The 20,571-nt window shown below is 43.2% G+C and overlaps 1 protein-coding gene across 1 annotated transcript in view; it reads left to right on the forward strand.

The window, feature by feature from the left end:
• LOC124113704 (cytochrome P450 4V2-like) overlaps positions 1-20,571 on the forward strand; it is a 108,767-nt gene that overhangs the window by 62,319 nt on the left and 25,877 nt on the right. Inside the window, exons 3-9 of the mRNA XM_048387140.1 lie at positions 5,881-5,966; positions 9,411-9,601; positions 10,093-10,162; positions 10,436-10,562; positions 15,618-15,806; positions 18,437-18,539; positions 19,323-19,390. Of these exons, the coding sequence (XP_048243097.1) occupies positions 5,881-5,966; positions 9,411-9,601; positions 10,093-10,162; positions 10,436-10,562; positions 15,618-15,806; positions 18,437-18,539; positions 19,323-19,390 (834 nt within the window). The remainder of the gene's footprint in view (positions 1-5,880; positions 5,967-9,410; positions 9,602-10,092; positions 10,163-10,435; positions 10,563-15,617; positions 15,807-18,436; positions 18,540-19,322; positions 19,391-20,571) is intronic.

The raw sequence follows: 20,571 nt of genomic DNA on the forward strand, positions 1-20,571 counted from the left end.
ACATTACAAACCATCCACTCACCTATTGACTGACTCACACACCTACTCTTCTGGAGGTGAAGGTGATTGTTATTTCACTGCTTACATTACAAACCATCCACTCACCTATTGACTGACTCACACATCTACTCTTCTGGAGGTGAAGATGATTGTTATTTCACTGCTGACATTACAAACCATCCACTCACCACCTACTAACTGACTCACACACCTACTCTTCTGGAGATGAAGGTGATTGTTATTTCACTGCTGACATTACAAACCATCCACTCACCAGCTATTGACTGACTCACACATCTACTCTTCTGGAGGTGAAGGTGATTGTTATTTCACTGCTCACATTTCAAACCATCCACTCACCTATTGACTGACTCACACACCTACTCTTCTGGAGGTGAAGGTGATTGTTTTTTCACTGCTGACATTACAAAACATCCACTCACCTATTGACTGACTCATACACCTACTCTTCTGGAGGTGAAGATGATTGTTATTTCACTGCTGCCATTACAAACCATCCACTCACCTATTGACTGACTCACATACCTACTCTTCTGGAGATGAAAGTGATTGTTATTTCACTGCTCACATTACAAAACATCCACTCACCTATTGACTGACTCACACACCTACTCTTCTGGAGGTGAAGGTGATTGTTTTTTCACTGCTGACATTACAAACTCTCCACTCACCTATTGACTGACTCACACACCTACTCTTCTGGAGGTGAAGGTGATTGTTATTTCACTGCTGACATTACAAAACATCCACTCACCTATTGACTGACTCACATACCTACTCTTCTGGAGGTGAAGGTGATTGTTATTTCACTGCTGACATTACAAACCATCCACTCACCTACTGACTGACTCACACACCTACTCTTCTTGAGGTGAATGTGATTGTTATTTCACTGCTGACATTACAAACCATCCACTCAGCACCTATTGACTGACTCACACATCTACTCTTCTGGAGGTGAAGGTGATTGTTATTTCACTGCTGACATTACAAACCATCCACTCACATATTGACTGACTCACACACCTACTCTTCTGGAGGTGAAGGTGATTGTTATTTCACTGCTGACATTACAAACCATCCACTCACCACCTACCGACTGACTCACACACCTATTCTTCTGGAGGTGATGGTGATTGTTATTTCACTGCTGACATTACAAACCATCCACTCACCTATTGACTGACTCACACACCTACTCTTCTGGAGGTGAAGGTGATTGTTATTTCACTGCTGACATTACAAACCATCCACTCACCTATTGACTGACTCACACATCTACTCTTCTGGAGGTGAAGATGATTGTTATTTCACTGCTGACATTACAAACCATCCACTTACAACCTACTGACTGACTCACACATCTACTCTTCTGGATGTGAAGGTGATTGTTATTTCACTGCTGACATTACAAACCATCCACTCACCTATTGACTGACTCACACATCTACTCTTCTGGAGGTGAAGATGATTGTTATTTCACTGCTGACATTACAAACCATCCACTGACCACCTACTGACTGACTTACACATCTACTCTTATGGAGATGAAGGTGATTGTTATTTCACTGCTGACATTTCAAACCATCCACTCACCACCTACTGACTGACTCACACACCTACTCTTCTGGAGGTGAAGGTGATTGTTATTTCACTGCTGCCATTACAAACCATCCACTCACCACCTACTAACTGACTTACACATCTACTCTTCTGGAGGTGAAGGTGATTGTTATTTCACTGCTGACATTACAAACCATCCACTCACCTATTGACTGACTCACACATCTACTCTTCTGGAGGTGAAGGTGATTGTTATTTCACTGCTGCCATTACAAACTATCCACTCACCTATTGACTGACTCACACATCTACTCTTCTGGAGGTGAATGTGATTGTTATTTCACTGCTGACATTACAAACCATCCACTGACTACCTACTGACTGACTTACACATCTACTCTTCTGGAGGTGAAGATGATTGTTATTTCACTGCTGACATTTCAAACCATCCATTCACCACCTACTGACTGACTCACACACCTATTCTTCTGGAGGTGATGGTGATTGTTATTTCACTGCTGCCATTACAAACCATCCACTCACCTATTGACTGACTCACACACCTACTCTTCTGGAGGTGAAGGTGATTGTTATTTCACTGCTGACATTACAAACCATCCACTCACCACCTACCGACTGACTCACACACCTATTCTTCTGGAGGTGATGGTGATTGTTATTTCACTGCTGACATTACAAACCATCCACTCACCTATTGACTGACTCACACACCTACTCTTCTGGAGGTGAAGGTGATTGTTATTTCACTGCTGACATTACAAACCATCCACTCACCTATTGACTGACTCACACATCTACTCTTCTGGAGATGAAGATGATTGGTATTTCACTGCTGACATTACAAACCATCCACTTACCACCTACTGACTGACTCACACACCTACTCTTCTGGAGGTGAAGGTGATTGTTATTTCACTGCTGACATTACAAACCATCCACTCACCTATTCACTGACTCACACATCTACTCTTCTGGAGGTGAAGATGATTGTTATTTCACTGCTGACATTACAAACCATCCACTCACCACCTACTAACTGACTCACACACCTACTCTTCTGGAGATGAAGGTGATTCTTATTTCACTGCTGACATTACAAACCATCCACTCACCACCTATTGACTGACTCACACATCTACTCTTCTGGAGGTGAAGGTGATTGTTATTTCACTGCTCACATTTCAAACTATCCACTCACCTATTGACTGACTCACACACCTACTCTTCTGGAGGTGAAGGTGATTGTTATTTCACTGCTGACATTACAAAACATCCACTCACCTATTGACTGACTCATACACCTACTCTTCTGGAGGTGAAGATGATTGTTATTTCACTGCTGCCATTACAAACCATCCACTCACCTATTGACTGACTCACATACCTACTCTTCTGGAGATGAAGGTGATTGTTATTTCACTGCTCACATTACAAAACATCCACTCACCTATTAACTGACTCACACACCTACTCTTCTGGAGGTGAAGGTGATTGTTTTTTCACTACTGACATTACAAACTCTCCACTCACCTATTGACTGACTCACACAACTACTCTTCTGGAGGTGAAGGTGATTGTTATTTCACTGCTGACATTACAAAACATCCACTCACCTATTGACTGACTCACATACCTACTCTTCTGGAGGTGAAGGTGATTGTTATTTCACTGCTGACATTACAAACCATCCACTCACCTATTGACTGACTCACACACCTACTCTTCTGGAGGTGAAGGTGATTGTTATTTCACTGCTTACATTACAAACCATCCACTCACCTATTGACTGACTCACACATCTACTCTTCTGGAGGTGAAGATGATTGTTATTTCACTGCTGACATTACAAACCATCCACTCACCACCTACTAACTGACTCACACACCTACTCTTCTGGAGATGAAGGTGATTGTTATTTCACTGCTGACATTACAAACCATCCACTCACCAGCTATTGACTGACTCACACATCTACTCTTCTGGAGGTGAAGGTGATTGTTATTTCACTGCTCACATTTCAAACCATCCACTCACCTATTGACTGACTCACACACCTACTCTTCTGGAGGTGAAGGTGATTGTTATTTCACTGCTCACATTACAAAACATCCACTCACCTATTAACTGACTCACACACCTACTCTTCTGGAGGTGAAGGTGATTGTTTTTTCACTACTGACATTACAAACTCTCCACTCACCTATTGACTGACTCACACAACTACTCTTCTGGAGGTGAAGGTGATTGTTATTTCACTGCTGACATTACAAAACATCCACTCACCTATTGACTGACTCACATACCTACTCTTCTTGAGGTGAATGTGATTGTTATTTCACTGCTGACATTACAAACCATCCACTCAGCACCTATTGACTGACTCACACATCTACTCTTCTGGAGGTGAAGGTGATTGTTATTTCACTGCTGACATTACAAACCATCCACTCACCTATTGACTGACTCACACACCTACTCTTCTGGAGGTGAAGGTGATTGTTATTTCACTGCTGACATTACAAACCATCCACTCACCACCTACCGACTGACTCACACACCTATTCTTCTGGAGGTGATGGTGATTGTTATTTCACTGCTGACATTACAAACCATCCACTCACCTATTGACTGACTCACACACCTACTCTTCTGGAGGTGAAGGTGATTGTTATTTCACTGCTGACATTACAAACCATCCACTCACCTATTGACTGACTCACACATCTACTCTTCTGGAGGTGAAGATGATTGTTATTTCACTGCTGACATTACAAACCATCCACTTACCACCTACTGACTGACTCACACATCTACTCTTCTGGATGTGAAGGTGAATGTTATTTCACTGCTGACATTACAAACCATCCGCTCACCTATTGACTGACTCACACATCTACTCTTCTGGAGGTGAAGGTGATTGTTATTTCACTGCTGCCATTACAAACTATCCACTCACCTATTGACTGACTCACACATCTACTCTTCTGGAGGTGAATGTGATTGTTATTTCACTGCTGACATTACAAACCATCCACTGACCACCTACTGACTGACTTACACATCTACTCTTATGGAGATGAAGGTGATTGTTATTTCACTGCTGACATTTCAAACCATCCACTCACCACCTACTGACTGACTCACACACCTACTCTTCTGGAGGTGAAGGTGATTGTTATTTCACTGCTGCCATTACAAACCATCCACTCACCACCTACTAACTGACTTACACATCTACTCTTCTGGAGGTGAAGATGATTGTTATTTCACTGCTGACATTACAAACCATCCACTCACCTATTGACTGACTCACACATCTACTCTTCTGGAGGTGAAGGTGATTGTTATTTCACTGCTGCCATTACAAACTATCCACTCACCTATTGACTGACTCACACATCTACTCTTCTGGAGGTGAATGTGATTGTTATTTCACTGCTGACGTTACAAACCATCCACTGACCACCTACTGACTGACTTACACATCTACTCTTCTGGAGGTGAAGATGATTGTTATTTCACTGCTGACATTTCAAACCATCCACTCACCTACTGACTGACTCACACATCTACTCTTCTGGAGGTGAAGGTGATTGTTATTTCACTGCTGCCATTACAAACCATCCACTCACCTATTGACTGACTCACATACCTACTCTTCTGGAGGTGAAGGTGATTGTTATTTAACTGCTGACATTTCAAACCATCCACTCACCACCTATTGACTGACTCACACACCTACTCTTCTGGAGGTGAAGGTGATTGTTATTTCACTGCTGCCATTACAAACCATCCACTCACCTATTGACTGACTCACATACCTACTCTTCTGGAGGTGAAGGTGATTGTTATTTCACTGCTCACATTACAAAACATCCACTCACCTATTGACTGACTCACACACCTACTCTTCTGGAGGTGAAGGTGTTTGTTATTTCACTGCTGACATTACAAACCATCCACTCACCTATTGACTGACTCACACACCTACTCTTCTGGAGGTGAAGGTGATTTTTATTTCACTGCTGACATTACAAACCATCCACTCACCACCTATTGACTGACTCACACAGGTACTCTTCTGGAGGTGAAGGTGATTGTTATTTCACTGCTGACATTACAAACCATCCACTCACCACGTACTAACTGACTCACACACCTACTCTTCTGGAGGTGAAGGTGATTGTTATTTCACTGCTGACATTACAAACCATCCACTCACCACCTATTGACTGACTCACACCCTCTCCATCTGATTGTTTCACTGTGTTGTAGGTGATACTCAACAGCACCAAGCACATAGACAAGGCATTCATGTATCGCTTCCTGCATCCCTGGCTGGGGACTGGACTTCTCACGAGGTGGGTTGCTCCAAGATAGGAGATAAGATCACATTAATTGAGAGTCCCTTAAAACAAGGAAGCAATCATTTCCAACTCTGCAACAATCATTAGTAGGAAATGAAAAAAGGCAAAACTACTCCAGTAGAGATGTACTCAAAATATGACCAAGCTCCTTTCACAGAAACAAATGGTGATTTGTTGACAAGAAACTGTTTTCAACATATTCCAGGTGATTGCCATATCCATGAGTTTTTTCATTCAGAGAAGGGGTTGAATACTGTTAAATGCTGAGGTAAAGTACATAAAAGTGATTTAAACATATGAATCAACTAGGGCTGGGACAAGTCCAGATTTTCTTCCCGGTTACCCATCCCCCTATTACCCAACCCTACCTGGGCTATCGCTGTAGTTCTCAAGAGATAGGTTCTAATGTCCGACTGGGAATAGTTTGACTTTAGCTCTGGCAAAATGTTTTTAGATACACGTCATGCATAAACTGAAGTTGACTGAAGTTTTATCTTTATTCATACATATATAGTCAGATAGAATGCAAACATTAGTCACTTAAAGTGTAACCATAGAGTTCTAGATAATTTTTGTCATTAAACAATATATCACGTGATTAACCACGGGTTCGGGTAGTCCTGTAGGTACCCGGGTCCTACTCAGGACCCACCCGACCCGAATACCCAAGTTACCTGTCCCAGCTGTAGAATCAACCAGTTCTACATGTTCTAAATGTTTGTAAATACATATGAGAAGAGTGATTTTAGCATGGACTACAACACTCCTCACCCTGGCCTCATAAGTATCAGCAAATAACAATTGATCAAGTAAATGCAATACCTCATTTAACAATGATTCTTTTTAATTTTTATCCCCCGCCCAACAAAGTTGGCGGGGGATATAGAAACGGGCTCCGTCCGTCCGTCACGTTTCATTTCCTGAGCATAACTCATAAACCGTTCAATATTTTTTCATCAAACTTTGCAGGTCTGTCAGGTACATGCTGAACTGGTGCTTTTTGCTATTTAGAAATTTTAGAATTTTTATTTTTTACGTTTCCATGGCAACAAGATGGACTTAGGTTCTGTGAGGGTAGGGTTCGTTTCCGGAGCATCACTCATAAACCGTTCAATATTTTTTCATCAAACTTTGCAGATCTGTCAGGTACATTCTGAACTGGTGCCTTTTGCTATTTAGAAATTTTAGAATTTTTTATTTTTTACGTTTTCACGGCAACAAGATGGACTTGGGTTCTGTGAGGGTAGGGTTCGTTTCCGGAGCATAACTTATAAACCGTTCAATATTTTTTCATCAAACTTTGCAGGTCTGTCAGGTATAGCTGAACTGGTGCCTTTTGCTATTTAGAAATTTTAGAATTTTTTATTTTTTACGTTTTCACGGCAACAAGATGGACTTGGGTTCTGTGAGGGTAGGGTTCGTTTCCGGAGCATAACTTATAAACCGTTCAATATTTTTTCATCAAACTTTGCAGGTCTGTCAGGTATAGCTGAACTGGTGCCTTTTGCTATTTAGAAATTTTAAATTTTTTTTATTTTTTACGTTTTCACGGCAACAAGATGGACTTAGGTTCTGTGAGGGTAGGGTTTGTTTCCGGAGCATAACTTATAAACCGTTCAATATTTTTTCATCAAACTTTGCAGGTCTGTCAGGTATAGCTGAACTGGTGCCTTTTGCTATTTAGAAATTTTAGAATTTTTTATTTTTTACGTTTTCACGGCAACAAGATGGACTTGGGTTCTGTGAGGGTAGGGTTTGTTTCTGGAGCATAACTCATAAACCGTTCAATATTTTTTCATCAAACTTTGCAGGTCTGTCAGGTATAGCTGAACTGGTGCCTTTTGCTATTTAGAAATTTTAGAATTTTTTATTTTTTACGTTTTCACGGCAACAAGATGGACTTGGGTTCTGTGAGGGTAGGGTTCGTTTCCGGAGCATAACTTATAAACCGTTCAATATTTTTTCATCAAACTTTGCAGATCTGTCAGGTACATTCTGAACTGGTGCCTTTTGCTATTTAGAAATTTTAGAATTTTTTATTTTTTACGTTTCCATGGCAACAAGATGGACTTAGGTTCTGTGAGGGTAGGGTTCGTTTCCGGAGCATCACTCATAAACCGTTCAATATTTTTTCATCAAACTTTGCAGATCTGTCAGGTACATTCTGAACTGGTGCCTTTTGCTATTTAGAAATTTTAGAATTTTTTTTTTTTTACGTTTTCACGGCAACAAGATGGACTTGGGTTCTGTGAGGGTAGGGTTCGTTTCCGGAGCATAACTTATAAACCGTTCAATATTTTTTCATCAAACTTTGCAGGTCTGTCAGGTACATGCTGAACTGGTGCCTTTTGCTATTTAGAAATTTAAGAAATTTTTATTTTTTACGTTTCCATGGCAGCAAGATGGACTTAGGTTCCAAACTCTTCTTTTTATCCCCCGCCCCAACAAAGTTGGCGGGGGATATAGAAATGGGTTTCGTCCGTGTGTGTGTGTGTGAGTGCGTGCGTGTGTGTGTGCGTGTGTGCGTGTGTGCGTCCCGAAATCGTTTCCGGAGCATAACTCAGAAACCGTTAAATATTTCTCTGCGAAACTTTGCATGTCTATCAGACTCATGCTGAACTGGTGCTTTTTGCTATTTAGAAATTTTATACATTTTTATTTTTTACGTTTCCATGGCAACAAGTTGGACTTAGGTTCTATAAGGGTGCTGTTTGTTTCCGGAGCGTAACTCAAAAACCGTTAAATAATTCCTTACAAAACTTTGCATGTTTACCAGACACATACTGAACTGGTGCCTTTTGCTATTTAGGAGTTTTATAAATATTTATTTTTTACGTTTCCATGGCAAAAAATTGGACTTAGGTTCTACAAGGGTGCTTGTTGTTTTGGAGCGTGACTCATAAACCATGAAATACTTTCTTACAAAACTTTGAATGTTTACCAGACACATACTGAACTGGTGCCTTTTGCTATTTAGGAGTTTTATGAATTTTTATGTTTTACGTTTCCATGGCAACAAGTTGGACTTAGGTTCAACAAGGGTGGTGTTCGTTTCTGGAGCATAACTCAAAAACTGTTTAACATTTCCTTGTCAAACATTGCATGTCTATATATAAAGCACATACTGAACTGGTGCCATTTGATATTAAGGAGTTTTGTAAGTGTTTATTTTAGAATTTCCATTGCAGCTATTTTGACATGGCCTAAGAGAATGTTGGGTCAGTTACCTGGTTTGGGACCATAACGTGTTTAAATGGCGGGGGATATAGATGACTTCGTCGACTATACGCTTGTTTCGATTTTCTCAGGAAGTACATTAATGGAGCAGCAGCATTCTTAAAATTGTTAACAATATTAGTAATCATAAGTATCTTCACTTTGTGAATATATGAAGCAAAAGTAGTTTGAACATTAAGGTGGCATTTCTATTTGTCACAGCACAGGGAAGAAATGGCATGGGCGACGCAAGATGCTCACACCGACATTTCACTTCAAGATCCTGACAGATTTTGTCTTGGTGTTCAATGAGCAGGCTCAAATACTGAAGGAGAAATTAAGGTCCAAGGTTGGAAGCAAGCCATTCAACATCTTCCCAGATATCACCCTATGTGCTCTGGACATCATCTGTGGTGAGTGGACTGGTTTGGTCCATGAGTGGAAACCATGGGGAGCTCCCAACTACAAGTGTACGCCCAGGGTGGTGGCTGGGGAATCATTGATTCACACAGCAATATTGCGGCTAAGTCACAGTGGCTTTTTGGTAATCCAGGCTTGATCTGATAAACCAGTGGTTGAGAACAGTCCAGTTAGCCACATCACGTTAAGTGGTTACTCATCTGAAAGTGAGTTGATACCCAGCAGCCACCTCATTCAGTTGGCCTCAGCGACCACCATGCGTGGAGTATTGGGTGCCTAATGGCACAGCCCCGACACACCCTCCTGGGGTGTCATATTGCTGAAACTAATCTGAGCGCACATATCCTTGTATCACTCCTTTCATAGTATATTATAATACAGTAGGCTGCCTTGTATGCCCACAGTGACACAACCAACTGTAAACGTATGCATTTCCCTGTTGCTGTGTCTCTGTCAAGTTATTGTGGTTATGTTTCTATTCCAGAGACAGCAATGGGGCGAAACATTAATGCTCAGAGTAATAGTGACTCTGCATATGTCAGTGCAGTATACAAGTGAGTATATGGTGTGTATGCATGGTTCTATGTGAGGCTATTCAACGAGGTGTATTGCACTAACCATGCTGAAAGGTTCTTATGCCACAGCCCTTTATATTCTTATTGTACCAGCATGAATTATCTTTCTCAAATAAAACACAAGGTATAAATGTATGTTATTAGGATACACATGTGACCCAAACTAATCTCTCAGACAAGAGCCTTGAACCTGGGATCTTAGATGCTGCTGCTCAACACATTATGTTTACCTCTGCTGCTAATGTTTGTCAGGATGAGCACTATTCTACTGAAACGCATGAGGTCTCCATGGTACTGGCCTAGTGTCCTCTTCAACACCTTTGGTTCAGGCAATGAACATGACAAGTGTCTCAGCATCCTGCACAGTTTTACTAAGAAGGTAGGCGTCAACATCATGGCTAGGTATAGGACATTGATGACAGTGACAGGCTGTATAGGACATTGATGATACTAACAGGCTGAATAGGACATTGATGAAAGTGACATGCTGTATGGGGCATTGATGATAGTGACATGCTGTATGGGGCATTGATGATAGTGACATGCTGTATAGGGCATTGATTACAGTGACATGCTGTATAGGACATTGATGACAGTGACATGCTGTATGGGGCATTGATGATAGTGACATGCTGTATGGGGCATTGATGATAGTGACATGCTGTATAGGGCATTGATGATAGTGACAGGCTGTATAAGATATTGATGACAGTGACATGCTGTATGGGGCATTGATGATAGTGACATGCTGTATAGGACATTGATGACAGTGACATGCTGTATGGGGCATTGATGATAGTGACATGCTGTCTAGGACATCGATGACAGTGACAGGCTGTATAAGATATTGATGACAGTGACATGCTGTATGGGGCATTGATGATAGTGACATGCTGAATAGGACATTGATGACAGTGACAGGCTGTATAGGACATTGATGATACTAACAGGCTGAAAAGGACATTGATGATAGTGACATGCTGTATAGGACATTGATGACAGTGACAGGCTGTATAGGACATTGATGACAGTGACATGCTGTATGGGGCATTGATGACAGTGACATGCTGTATGAGGCATTAATGACAGTGACATGCTGTATAGGACATTGATGACAGTGACAGGCTGTATAGGACATTGGTGACAGTGACATGCTGTATGGGGCATTGATGAAGGTGACATGCTGTATAGGACATTGATGACAGTGACATGCTGTATAGGACATTGATGACAGTGACATGCTGTATGGGGCATTGATGACAGTAACATGCTGTATAGGGCATTGATGAAAGTGACAGGCTGTATAAGATATTGATGATAGTGACATGCTGTATAGGACATTGATGACAGTGACATGCTGTATAGGACATTGATGACAGTGACAGGCTGGTGTAGGACATTGATGACAGTGACATGCTGTATAGGGCATTGATGAAAGTGACAGGCTGTATAAGATATTGATGATTGTGACATGCTGTATAGGACATTGATGACAGTGACATGTTGTATGGGGCATTGATGATAGTGACATGCTGTATAGGACATTGATGACAGTGACATGCTGTATAGGACATTGATGACAGTGACATGCTGTATGGGGCATTGATGACAGTGACATGCTGTATAGGACATTGATGACAGTGACATGCTGTATGGGGCATTGATGACAGTGACATGCTGTATAGGGCATTGATGACAGTGACATGCTGTATGGGGCATTGATGACAATGACAGGCTGTATAAGACATTGATGATAGTGACATGCTGTATGAGGCATTGATGAAAGTGACAGGCTGTATAAGATATTGATGATAGTGACATGCTGTATAGGACATTGATGACAGTGACATGCTGTATGGGGCATTGATGATAGTGACATGCTGTATGGGACATTGATGACAGTGACATGCTGTATAGGACATTGATGACAGTGACATGCTGTATGGGGCATTGATGACAGTGACAGGCTGTATAGGACATTGATGAAAATGACAGGCTGTAGATGACATTGATGAAAGTGACAGGCTTGTATAGGGCACTGATGACAGTGACAGGCTGGTATAGGGAATTGATGACAGTGACAGGCTTGTATAGGGCATTGATGACAGTGACAGGCTGGTATAGGGCATTGGTGATAGCGACAGGCTTGTATAGGGCATTGATGACAGTGACAGGCTGATAAAGGACATTGATGAAAGTGACAGTCTTGTATAGGGCATTGATGACAGTGACAGGCTGGTATAGGGCATTGATGACAGTGACAGGCTGTATAGGGCATTGATGACAGTGACAGGCTGGTATAGGGCATTGATGACAGTGACAGGCTTGTATAGGGCATTGATGACAGTGACAGGCTGGTATAGGGCATTGATGATAGTGACAGGCTGGTATAGGGCATTGATGACAGTGACAGGCTGATAAAGGACATTGATGACAATGACAGGCTGGTATAGGGCATTGATGACAGTGACAGGCTTGTATAGAGCATTGATGACAGTGACAGAAATGTAAAGGACATTGTTGACAGTCACAGGCTGGTAGAAGACATTGATGAAAGTGACAGGCTGTTATAGGGCATTGATGACAGTGACATGCTGGTGTAGAGACTGATGAGTGACAGGCTGTATAGGGCATTGATGAGTGACAGGCTGGTATAGGGCATTGATTACAGTGACATGCTGTATAGGACATTGATGACAGTGACATGCTGTATGGGGCATTGATGATAGTGACATGCTGTATAGGACATTGATGACAGTGACAGGCTGTATAGGACATTGATGACAGTGACAGGCTGTATTGGACATTGATGATAGTGACAGGCTGGTGTAGGGCATTGATGATAGTGACATGCTGTATAGGGCATTGATGACAGTGACAGGCTGGTATAGGGCATTGATGACAGTGACAGGCTGATAAAGGACATTGATTACAGTGACAGGCTGGTATAGGGCATTGGTGACAGTGACAGGCTTGTGTAGGGTATTGATGACAGTGACAGAAATGTATAGGACATTGTTGACAGTCACAGGCTGGTAGAAGACATTGATGAAAGTGACAGGCTGGTATAGGGCATTGATGAGTGACAGGCTGGTATAGAGCATTGATGACAGTGACAGGCTGGTATAGAGCATTGATGAGTGACAGGCTGGTATAGGGCATTGATGATAGTGACATGCTGTATAGGACATTGATGACAGTGACAGGCTGTATTGGACATTGATGATAGTGACAGGCTGGTGTAGGGCATTGATGATAGTGACATGCTGTATAGGGCATTGATGACAGTGACAGGCTGGTATAGGGCATTGATGACAGTGACAGGCTGATAAAGGACATTGATTACAGTGACAGGCTGGTATAGGGCATTGGTGACAGTGACAGGCTTGTATAGAGCATTGATGACAGTGACAGAAATGTATAGGACATTGTTGACAGTCACAGGCTGGTAGAAGACATTGATGAAAGTGACAGGCTGTTATAGGACATTGATGACAGTGACATGCTGTATAGGGCATTGATGAGTGACATGCTGGTATAGAGCATTGATGACAGTGACAGGCTGGTATAGAGACTGATGAGTGACAGGCTGTATAGGGCATTGATGAGTGACAGGCTGTATAGGGCATTGATTACAGTGACATGCTGTATAGGACATTGATGACAGTGACATGCTGTATGGGGCATTGGTGATAGTGACATGCTGTATAGGACATTGATGACAGTGACAGGCTGTATTGGACATTGATGATAGTGACAGGCTGGTGTAGGGCATTGATGATAGTGACATGCTGTATAGGACATTGATGACAGTGACAGGCTGTATAGGACATTGATGACAGTGACAGGCTGTATTGGACATTGATGATAGTGACAGGCTGGTGTAGGGCATTGATGATAGTGACATGCTGTATAGGGCATTGATGACAGTGACAGGCTGGTATAGGGCATTGATGACAGTGACAGGCTGATAAAGGACATTGATTACAGTGACAGGCTGGTATAGGGCATTGGTGACAGTGACAGGCTTGTGTAGGGCATTGATGACAGTGACAGAAATGTATAGGACATTGTTGACAGTCACAGGCTGGTAGAAGACATTGATGAAAGTGACAGGCTGGTATAGGGCATTGATGACAGTGACAAGCTGGTATAGAGCATTGATGACAGTGACTGGCTGGTATAGAGCATTGATGAGTGACAGGCTGGTATAGGGCATTGATGATAGTGACAGGTTGGTATAGGGCATTGATGACAGTGACAGGCTGGTATAGGGCATTGATGACAGTGACAGGCTGTATAGGACATTGATGACAGTGACAGGCTGGAGTAGGGCATTGATGACAGTGACAGACTGGTATAGGGTATTGGTGACAGTGACAGGCTGGTATAGAGCATTGATGAGTGACAGGCTGGTATAGGGCATTAATGACAGTGACAGGCTGGTATAAGGCATTGATGACATTGACAGGCTGTATAGGGCATTGATGACAGTGACAGGCTGGTATATAATATTGATGACAGTGACAGGCTTGTATAGGGCATTGATGATAGTGACAGGCTGGTATAGGGCATTGATGATAGTGACAGGCTGGTATAGGGCATTGATGATAGTGACAGATTGGTATAGGGCATTGATGACAGTGACAGGCTTGTATAGGGCATTGATGACAGTGACAGGCTTGTGTAGGGCATTGATGACAGTGACAGGCTGGTTTTGGGCATTGATGACAGTGACAGGCTGGTATAGGGCACTGGTGGCCCAGTTGTCTAAGGCGCCGCGATTCGCTGTGCAGAGTTGTGTCCCTTGGGCACGCCAGAAACCTATGATGGTGGGTTCGAATCCCGGTTCGCCACGAGTATGTTTCTAGGTTTGTCAGCACCATACCCGTGCTCATGGTTTTCACCGAAGTGGTAAACGTCAAGACCTGCATCATTTCAGGCTTTCCACCCACATTAAGCTGACACGCCGCGATATAACTGGAATACTGTTAAAAGTGGCGTTAACTCACCCACTCACTCACTGGTATAGGACATTGATGACAGTGACAGGAATGTATAGGACATTGTTGAGAGTGACAGACTGGTATAGCACACTGACACTGGTTGTTATTGTGAAATGTCTTGTGTGGGGAAAAGGATAATGATGGTAGCCAGGGGGCCGATCTAGGACCGTTGTGATACTAGTGGGAAGAGACTGGTTTAGGACAAAGAGGATAATTATGAGGGATAGACTGTTACACATTGTTTTGGATATTGATCATAATGGTGGGACAGATTGGTATCACCGTCATATTTTAACTTTTTCTTGGTTAAAGTTTCAATATATTTGTATATGTGATAAAAATGTTTGTCAGTATCTCTTGATGTTTTGTAGATGCTTTTACAACCCTGCAAGTTTCGAGTTTGTCTGTCACTGTGAATCTGTCTTCAGGTGATCTTGGAGAAGAAGCAGGAGTTGTCCTCCAGGAGGGAGACTGGAGCGGTCAGTCGGGAGGAGGAGGAGGTTGTGGGCAGGAAGAAACGCCTGGCCTTCATGGACATGCTGCTGCACATGTCTGATGATGGAGCCATTCTGTCTGATGACGACATCAGGGAAGAAGTGGACACATTTATGTTTGAGGTGAGTGGGTGTCATAGGTTTTCATAGGTCATTGATAGGCTGGTACAGGACATTAATGTCAGTGATAGGCCGGTGTAGGACATAATGTCATTGATGGGACTGTATAGGACATTGGAGGTAGTGATGGGCCGGTATAGGACATTGGTGGTAGTGATGGGCCGGTGTAAGACATTGGTGGTTGTGATGGGCCGGTGTAGGACATTGGTAGTAGTGATAGACCGGTATAGGACATATATATATGGGCCGGTGTAGGACATTGGTAGTAGTGATAGACCGGTGTAGGACATAATGTCAGTCCTATACAGTCCCATCACTGACATTATGTCCTACACCGGTCTATCACTACTACCAATGTCCTACACCGGCCCATCACTGACATTAATGTCCTGTAACGGCCCATCACTACCACCAATGTCCTACACCGGCCCATCACTACCACCAATGTCCTATACCGGCCCATCTGATGATGACAGATGGGGGACATGAGCAGGTGTCTGATGATGACAGATGGGGGACATGAGCTGGTGTCTGATGATGACAGATGGGGGACATGAGCAGGTGTCTGATGATGACAGATGGGGGGGGGGGACATGAACAGGTGTCTGATGAGCAGATGACAGATGGGGGACATGAGCAGGTGTCTGATGATGACAGATGGGGGACATGAGCAGGTGTCTGATGATGACAGATGGGGGACATGAGCAGGTGTCTGATGATGACAGATGGGGGACATGAGCAGGTGTCTGATGATGACAGATTGGAGACATGAGCAGGTGTCTTATGATGACAGATTGGGGGGGGGGGGGGACATGAGCAGGTGTCTGATGATGTGATGATGACAGATGGGGGACATGGGCAGATGTCTGATGATGACAGATGTGGGGGGGGGGGACATGAGCTGGTGTCTGATGATGTGATGATGACAGATGGGGGGGACATGAGCTGGTGTCTGATGATGACAGATGGGGACATGAGCAGGTGTCTAATGATGACAGATGGGGGGGGGGACATCAGCTGGTGTATGATGATGACAGATGGGGGACATGAGCAGATGTCTGATGATGACAGATAGGGGACATGGGCAGATGACTGATGATGACAGATGGGGGGAGGGGGGGACATGAGCAGATGTCTGATGTTGTGATGATGACAGATGGGGGGGACATGAGCTGGTGTCTGATGATGACAGATGGGGGACATGGGCAGATGTCTGATGATGACAGATGGGGGGGGACATGAGCTGGTGTCTGATGATGTGATGATGACAGATGGGGGGGACATGAGCTGGTGTCTGATGATGACAGATGAGGGGGGGACATGAGCTGGTGTCTGATGATGTGATGATGACAGATGGGGGGGACATGAGCTGGTGTCTGATGATGTGATGATGACAGATGGGGGGGACATGAGCTGGTGTCTGATGATGTGATGATGACAGATGGGGGGGACATGAGCTGGTGCCTGATGATGTGATGATGACAGATGGGGGGGGGGGGGGGATATGAGCTGGTGTCTGATGATGTGATGATGACAGATGGGGGACATTGGCAGATGTCTGATGATGACAGATGGGGGGGGGGGGGACATGAGGAGATGTCTAATGATGACAGATTGGGGGGGACATGAGCTGGTGTCTGATTATGACAGATGGGGGACATGGGCAGATGTCTGATGATGACAGATGGGGGGGACATGAGCTGGTGTCTGATGATGTGATGATGACAGATGGGGGGGACATGAGCTGGTGTCTGATGATGACAGATGAGGGGGGGACATGAGCTGGTGTCTGATGATGTGATGATGACAGATGGGGGGGACATGAGCTGGTGTCTGATGATGTGATGATGACAGATGGGGGGGACATGAGCTGGTGTCTGATGATGTGATGATGACAGATGGGGGGGACATGAGCTGGTGCCTGATGATGTGATGATGACAGATGGGGGGGGGGGATATGAGCTGGTGTCTGATGATGTGATGATGACAGATGGGGGACATTGGCAGATGTCTGATGATGACAGATGGGGGGGGGGACATGAGGAGATGTCTAATGATGACAGATTGGGGGGGGGGGGGGGGCATGAGCAGATGTCTAATGATGACAGATGGGGGACATGGGCAGATGTCTAATGATGACAGATGGGGGCCATGGGCAGATGTCTGATGATGACAGATGGGGGGGGGGGGGGGGGGGGGGCATGAGCAGATGTCTGATGATGACAGATGGGGGGGGGGGGGGGGGCATGAGCAGATGTCTGATGATGTGGTGATGACAGATGGGGGGGGGGGGGACATGAGCAGATGTCTGATGATGTGATGATGACAGATGGGGGACATGGGCAGATGTCTGATGATGACAGATGGGGTGGGGACATGAGCAGGTGTCTGATGATGTGATGATGACAGATGGGGGACATGGGCAGATGTCTGATGATGACAGATGGGGGGGACATGAGCTGGTGTCTGATGATGTGATGATGACAGATGGGGGTGATATGAGTTGCTGTCTGATGATGACAGATTGGGGGGGACATGAGCAGGCATCTGATGATGACAGAGAATGAACTAATTATAGATGAATATTTTGTACAATTATGTATGTAGCAAGAGCATGTATGTTGATTCTTCAGGGTCATGATACAACTGCTGCAGCCATGAACTGGGCAGTGTTCCTCATCAGTTCCAACACGAGGATACAGCAGAAACTACATGAGGAATTAGACTCAGTGTTTGGTAAGAATTGCCATGCTTTGCAGCTGAGTTGGGAGGATATACTACAGTTGAAACCTGATCATTAACTACTGGTTTATTAGTTCACTTGGAATTGCCACCTCCAAGAAGAAGATGAAGGTGAGTTTACTGCATGGCAGGAAGTCTTTCATGTCAGCCAGACGTTCGGGATGAGCCTGACATGACATTAACATATGACATGACACGAATGATACATTAACATTGGGACTCAGATTTTTTCATGACTATATTAAATTCTTTTGTTTTTGAAAAGTTGTAAAAATGTAAACCACATGGCCACGAGAACTTAACTGTAAGGATCTAGGACCTTATGATTGGTTTAATTTTGAATTATGTAATATGTTTGGCTGAGAAGTTATGACGGCACTGCTTTTCATTCATTCACAATTCTACGACCAGCTTCATGTAAAATGCCTAAGGCATGGTTTATCATAGTGACACCAAACAAACCCGTTTTCAGATTGATCATGTTTTTATTCTTGAGCTTAGATAAGATAATCACTAACATTGCTTTTGTATTCATCTATTTTCATGTTTCTGCTCATATCAATACTGAAACATAGATCTAGCCATGGAATGGAAACAAGCAATCCAAGATGACTTGGCTCATATCTGTCAAAATTTAAACATGTCTGTCAAATTAGACAATGGTTTATCAGACCGTGCAATGGATTTTCTCTTTTCACCCATAAAGTTCACACTTGGCATCCTTTACCTGGCTGTGAAATAGGAATCTGTAGAAATAGCTGTTCTGTTACACCACAGGTGACAGTGAGGAGCCTGCCACGATGGAGAACCTGAAGGATCTCAAGTACCTGGAGTCTTGCATCAAGGTGAGGAGGAAACATAGACTGTGTGCTTATGTGTATTTTATTGCCATTTTAAGTAAATAACAAAAATCCTTAAATATTCTGTGTCTTGAACACACGAACCCGGGAGTGAAATGCTACAATACTTCAAAACAGCACAATCCAATATAGAGTGCAGTTACTTCCCTTTGATGCTCACTTCTTTACTGCACATATCGTTATGGTCATCGCGGCAATAGGAGTTTGTGTGCTTGTTTTGCCGTTTGCAAATTTGGTCAATGAAAACATAAAATTTACGATAAAACATCACTAAACATGATGAGTTACAAATTCCATGGTCTTTGTGTACTGTATGCCGGATAATGTTTCATATGCGGAGATTAAGATTACATGTGTATTTGTCTTGTAAAATAAGCTGGAAATACCAATCAGCTGTTGACACATTTTCCCCTGATCTATGTTTGATTTAGTTTGAAAATACTTACTGTATTGGCCATTATCATTACTGAAAAGAAATTTCCTAGGAAATGATAGGAAGACCGAAGACTTTGTATCTCTAACGCCTAATGTTCATTTCTAGGCGAGTTCATAGTGAGTTGATGTGATCAGGGGATTTGCCCATCAGATCATACACGATTTTGTTGAAATTAATCTAAACAAAATTGAATGAAATCTTGGAAAAAAGTATATGGATTACAGACCAATGTCCAGATACACAATGAACGCTTTTATAGCCAGATGTGTTATAATAGGAGTAACTTGCCAAGTTGTCTTACCACATTATCTGGTCGTTTTCACACTATAATGTCTTCAGTTATGTTGTTTACAAGAAGACAAGATAGTGATTTTCATCTGTGTTATATTTGAAAAGGATTAGTTTACCTTAGAATTGGTTGCTAGGTGAAACAAGATTACATCACCTCCTTCAGTGCCGATTTACGAGATCTACTGAGGGCGGTAGATGCTCCCAGTGTGATTCTCTCTCCAAGATTCTTCAGGATTGCTGATCTTGGGAAAAATGGGCCAGCTTGAGCTTGGAAGACAGTGCTTGGAGCTGTTGCCCACAATGTCCTACTGAACTTGAAAGAGATTAATACAGTGGACACAATGCTCACCAACACGGAGCACAAAGAAGTGGACTATTACTGCCACAGTTACCAGCAGAGATAGCATGATTACGTCAGTCTTTGGTCCTCTTTCTGTTC

Source organism: Haliotis rufescens, unplaced genomic scaffold (assembly GCF_023055435.1).
Source record: "Haliotis rufescens isolate VD_foot unplaced genomic scaffold, xgHalRufe1.0.p SCAF_66, whole genome shotgun sequence".
NCBI lineage: Eukaryota > Metazoa > Mollusca > Gastropoda > Lepetellida > Haliotidae > Haliotis > Haliotis rufescens.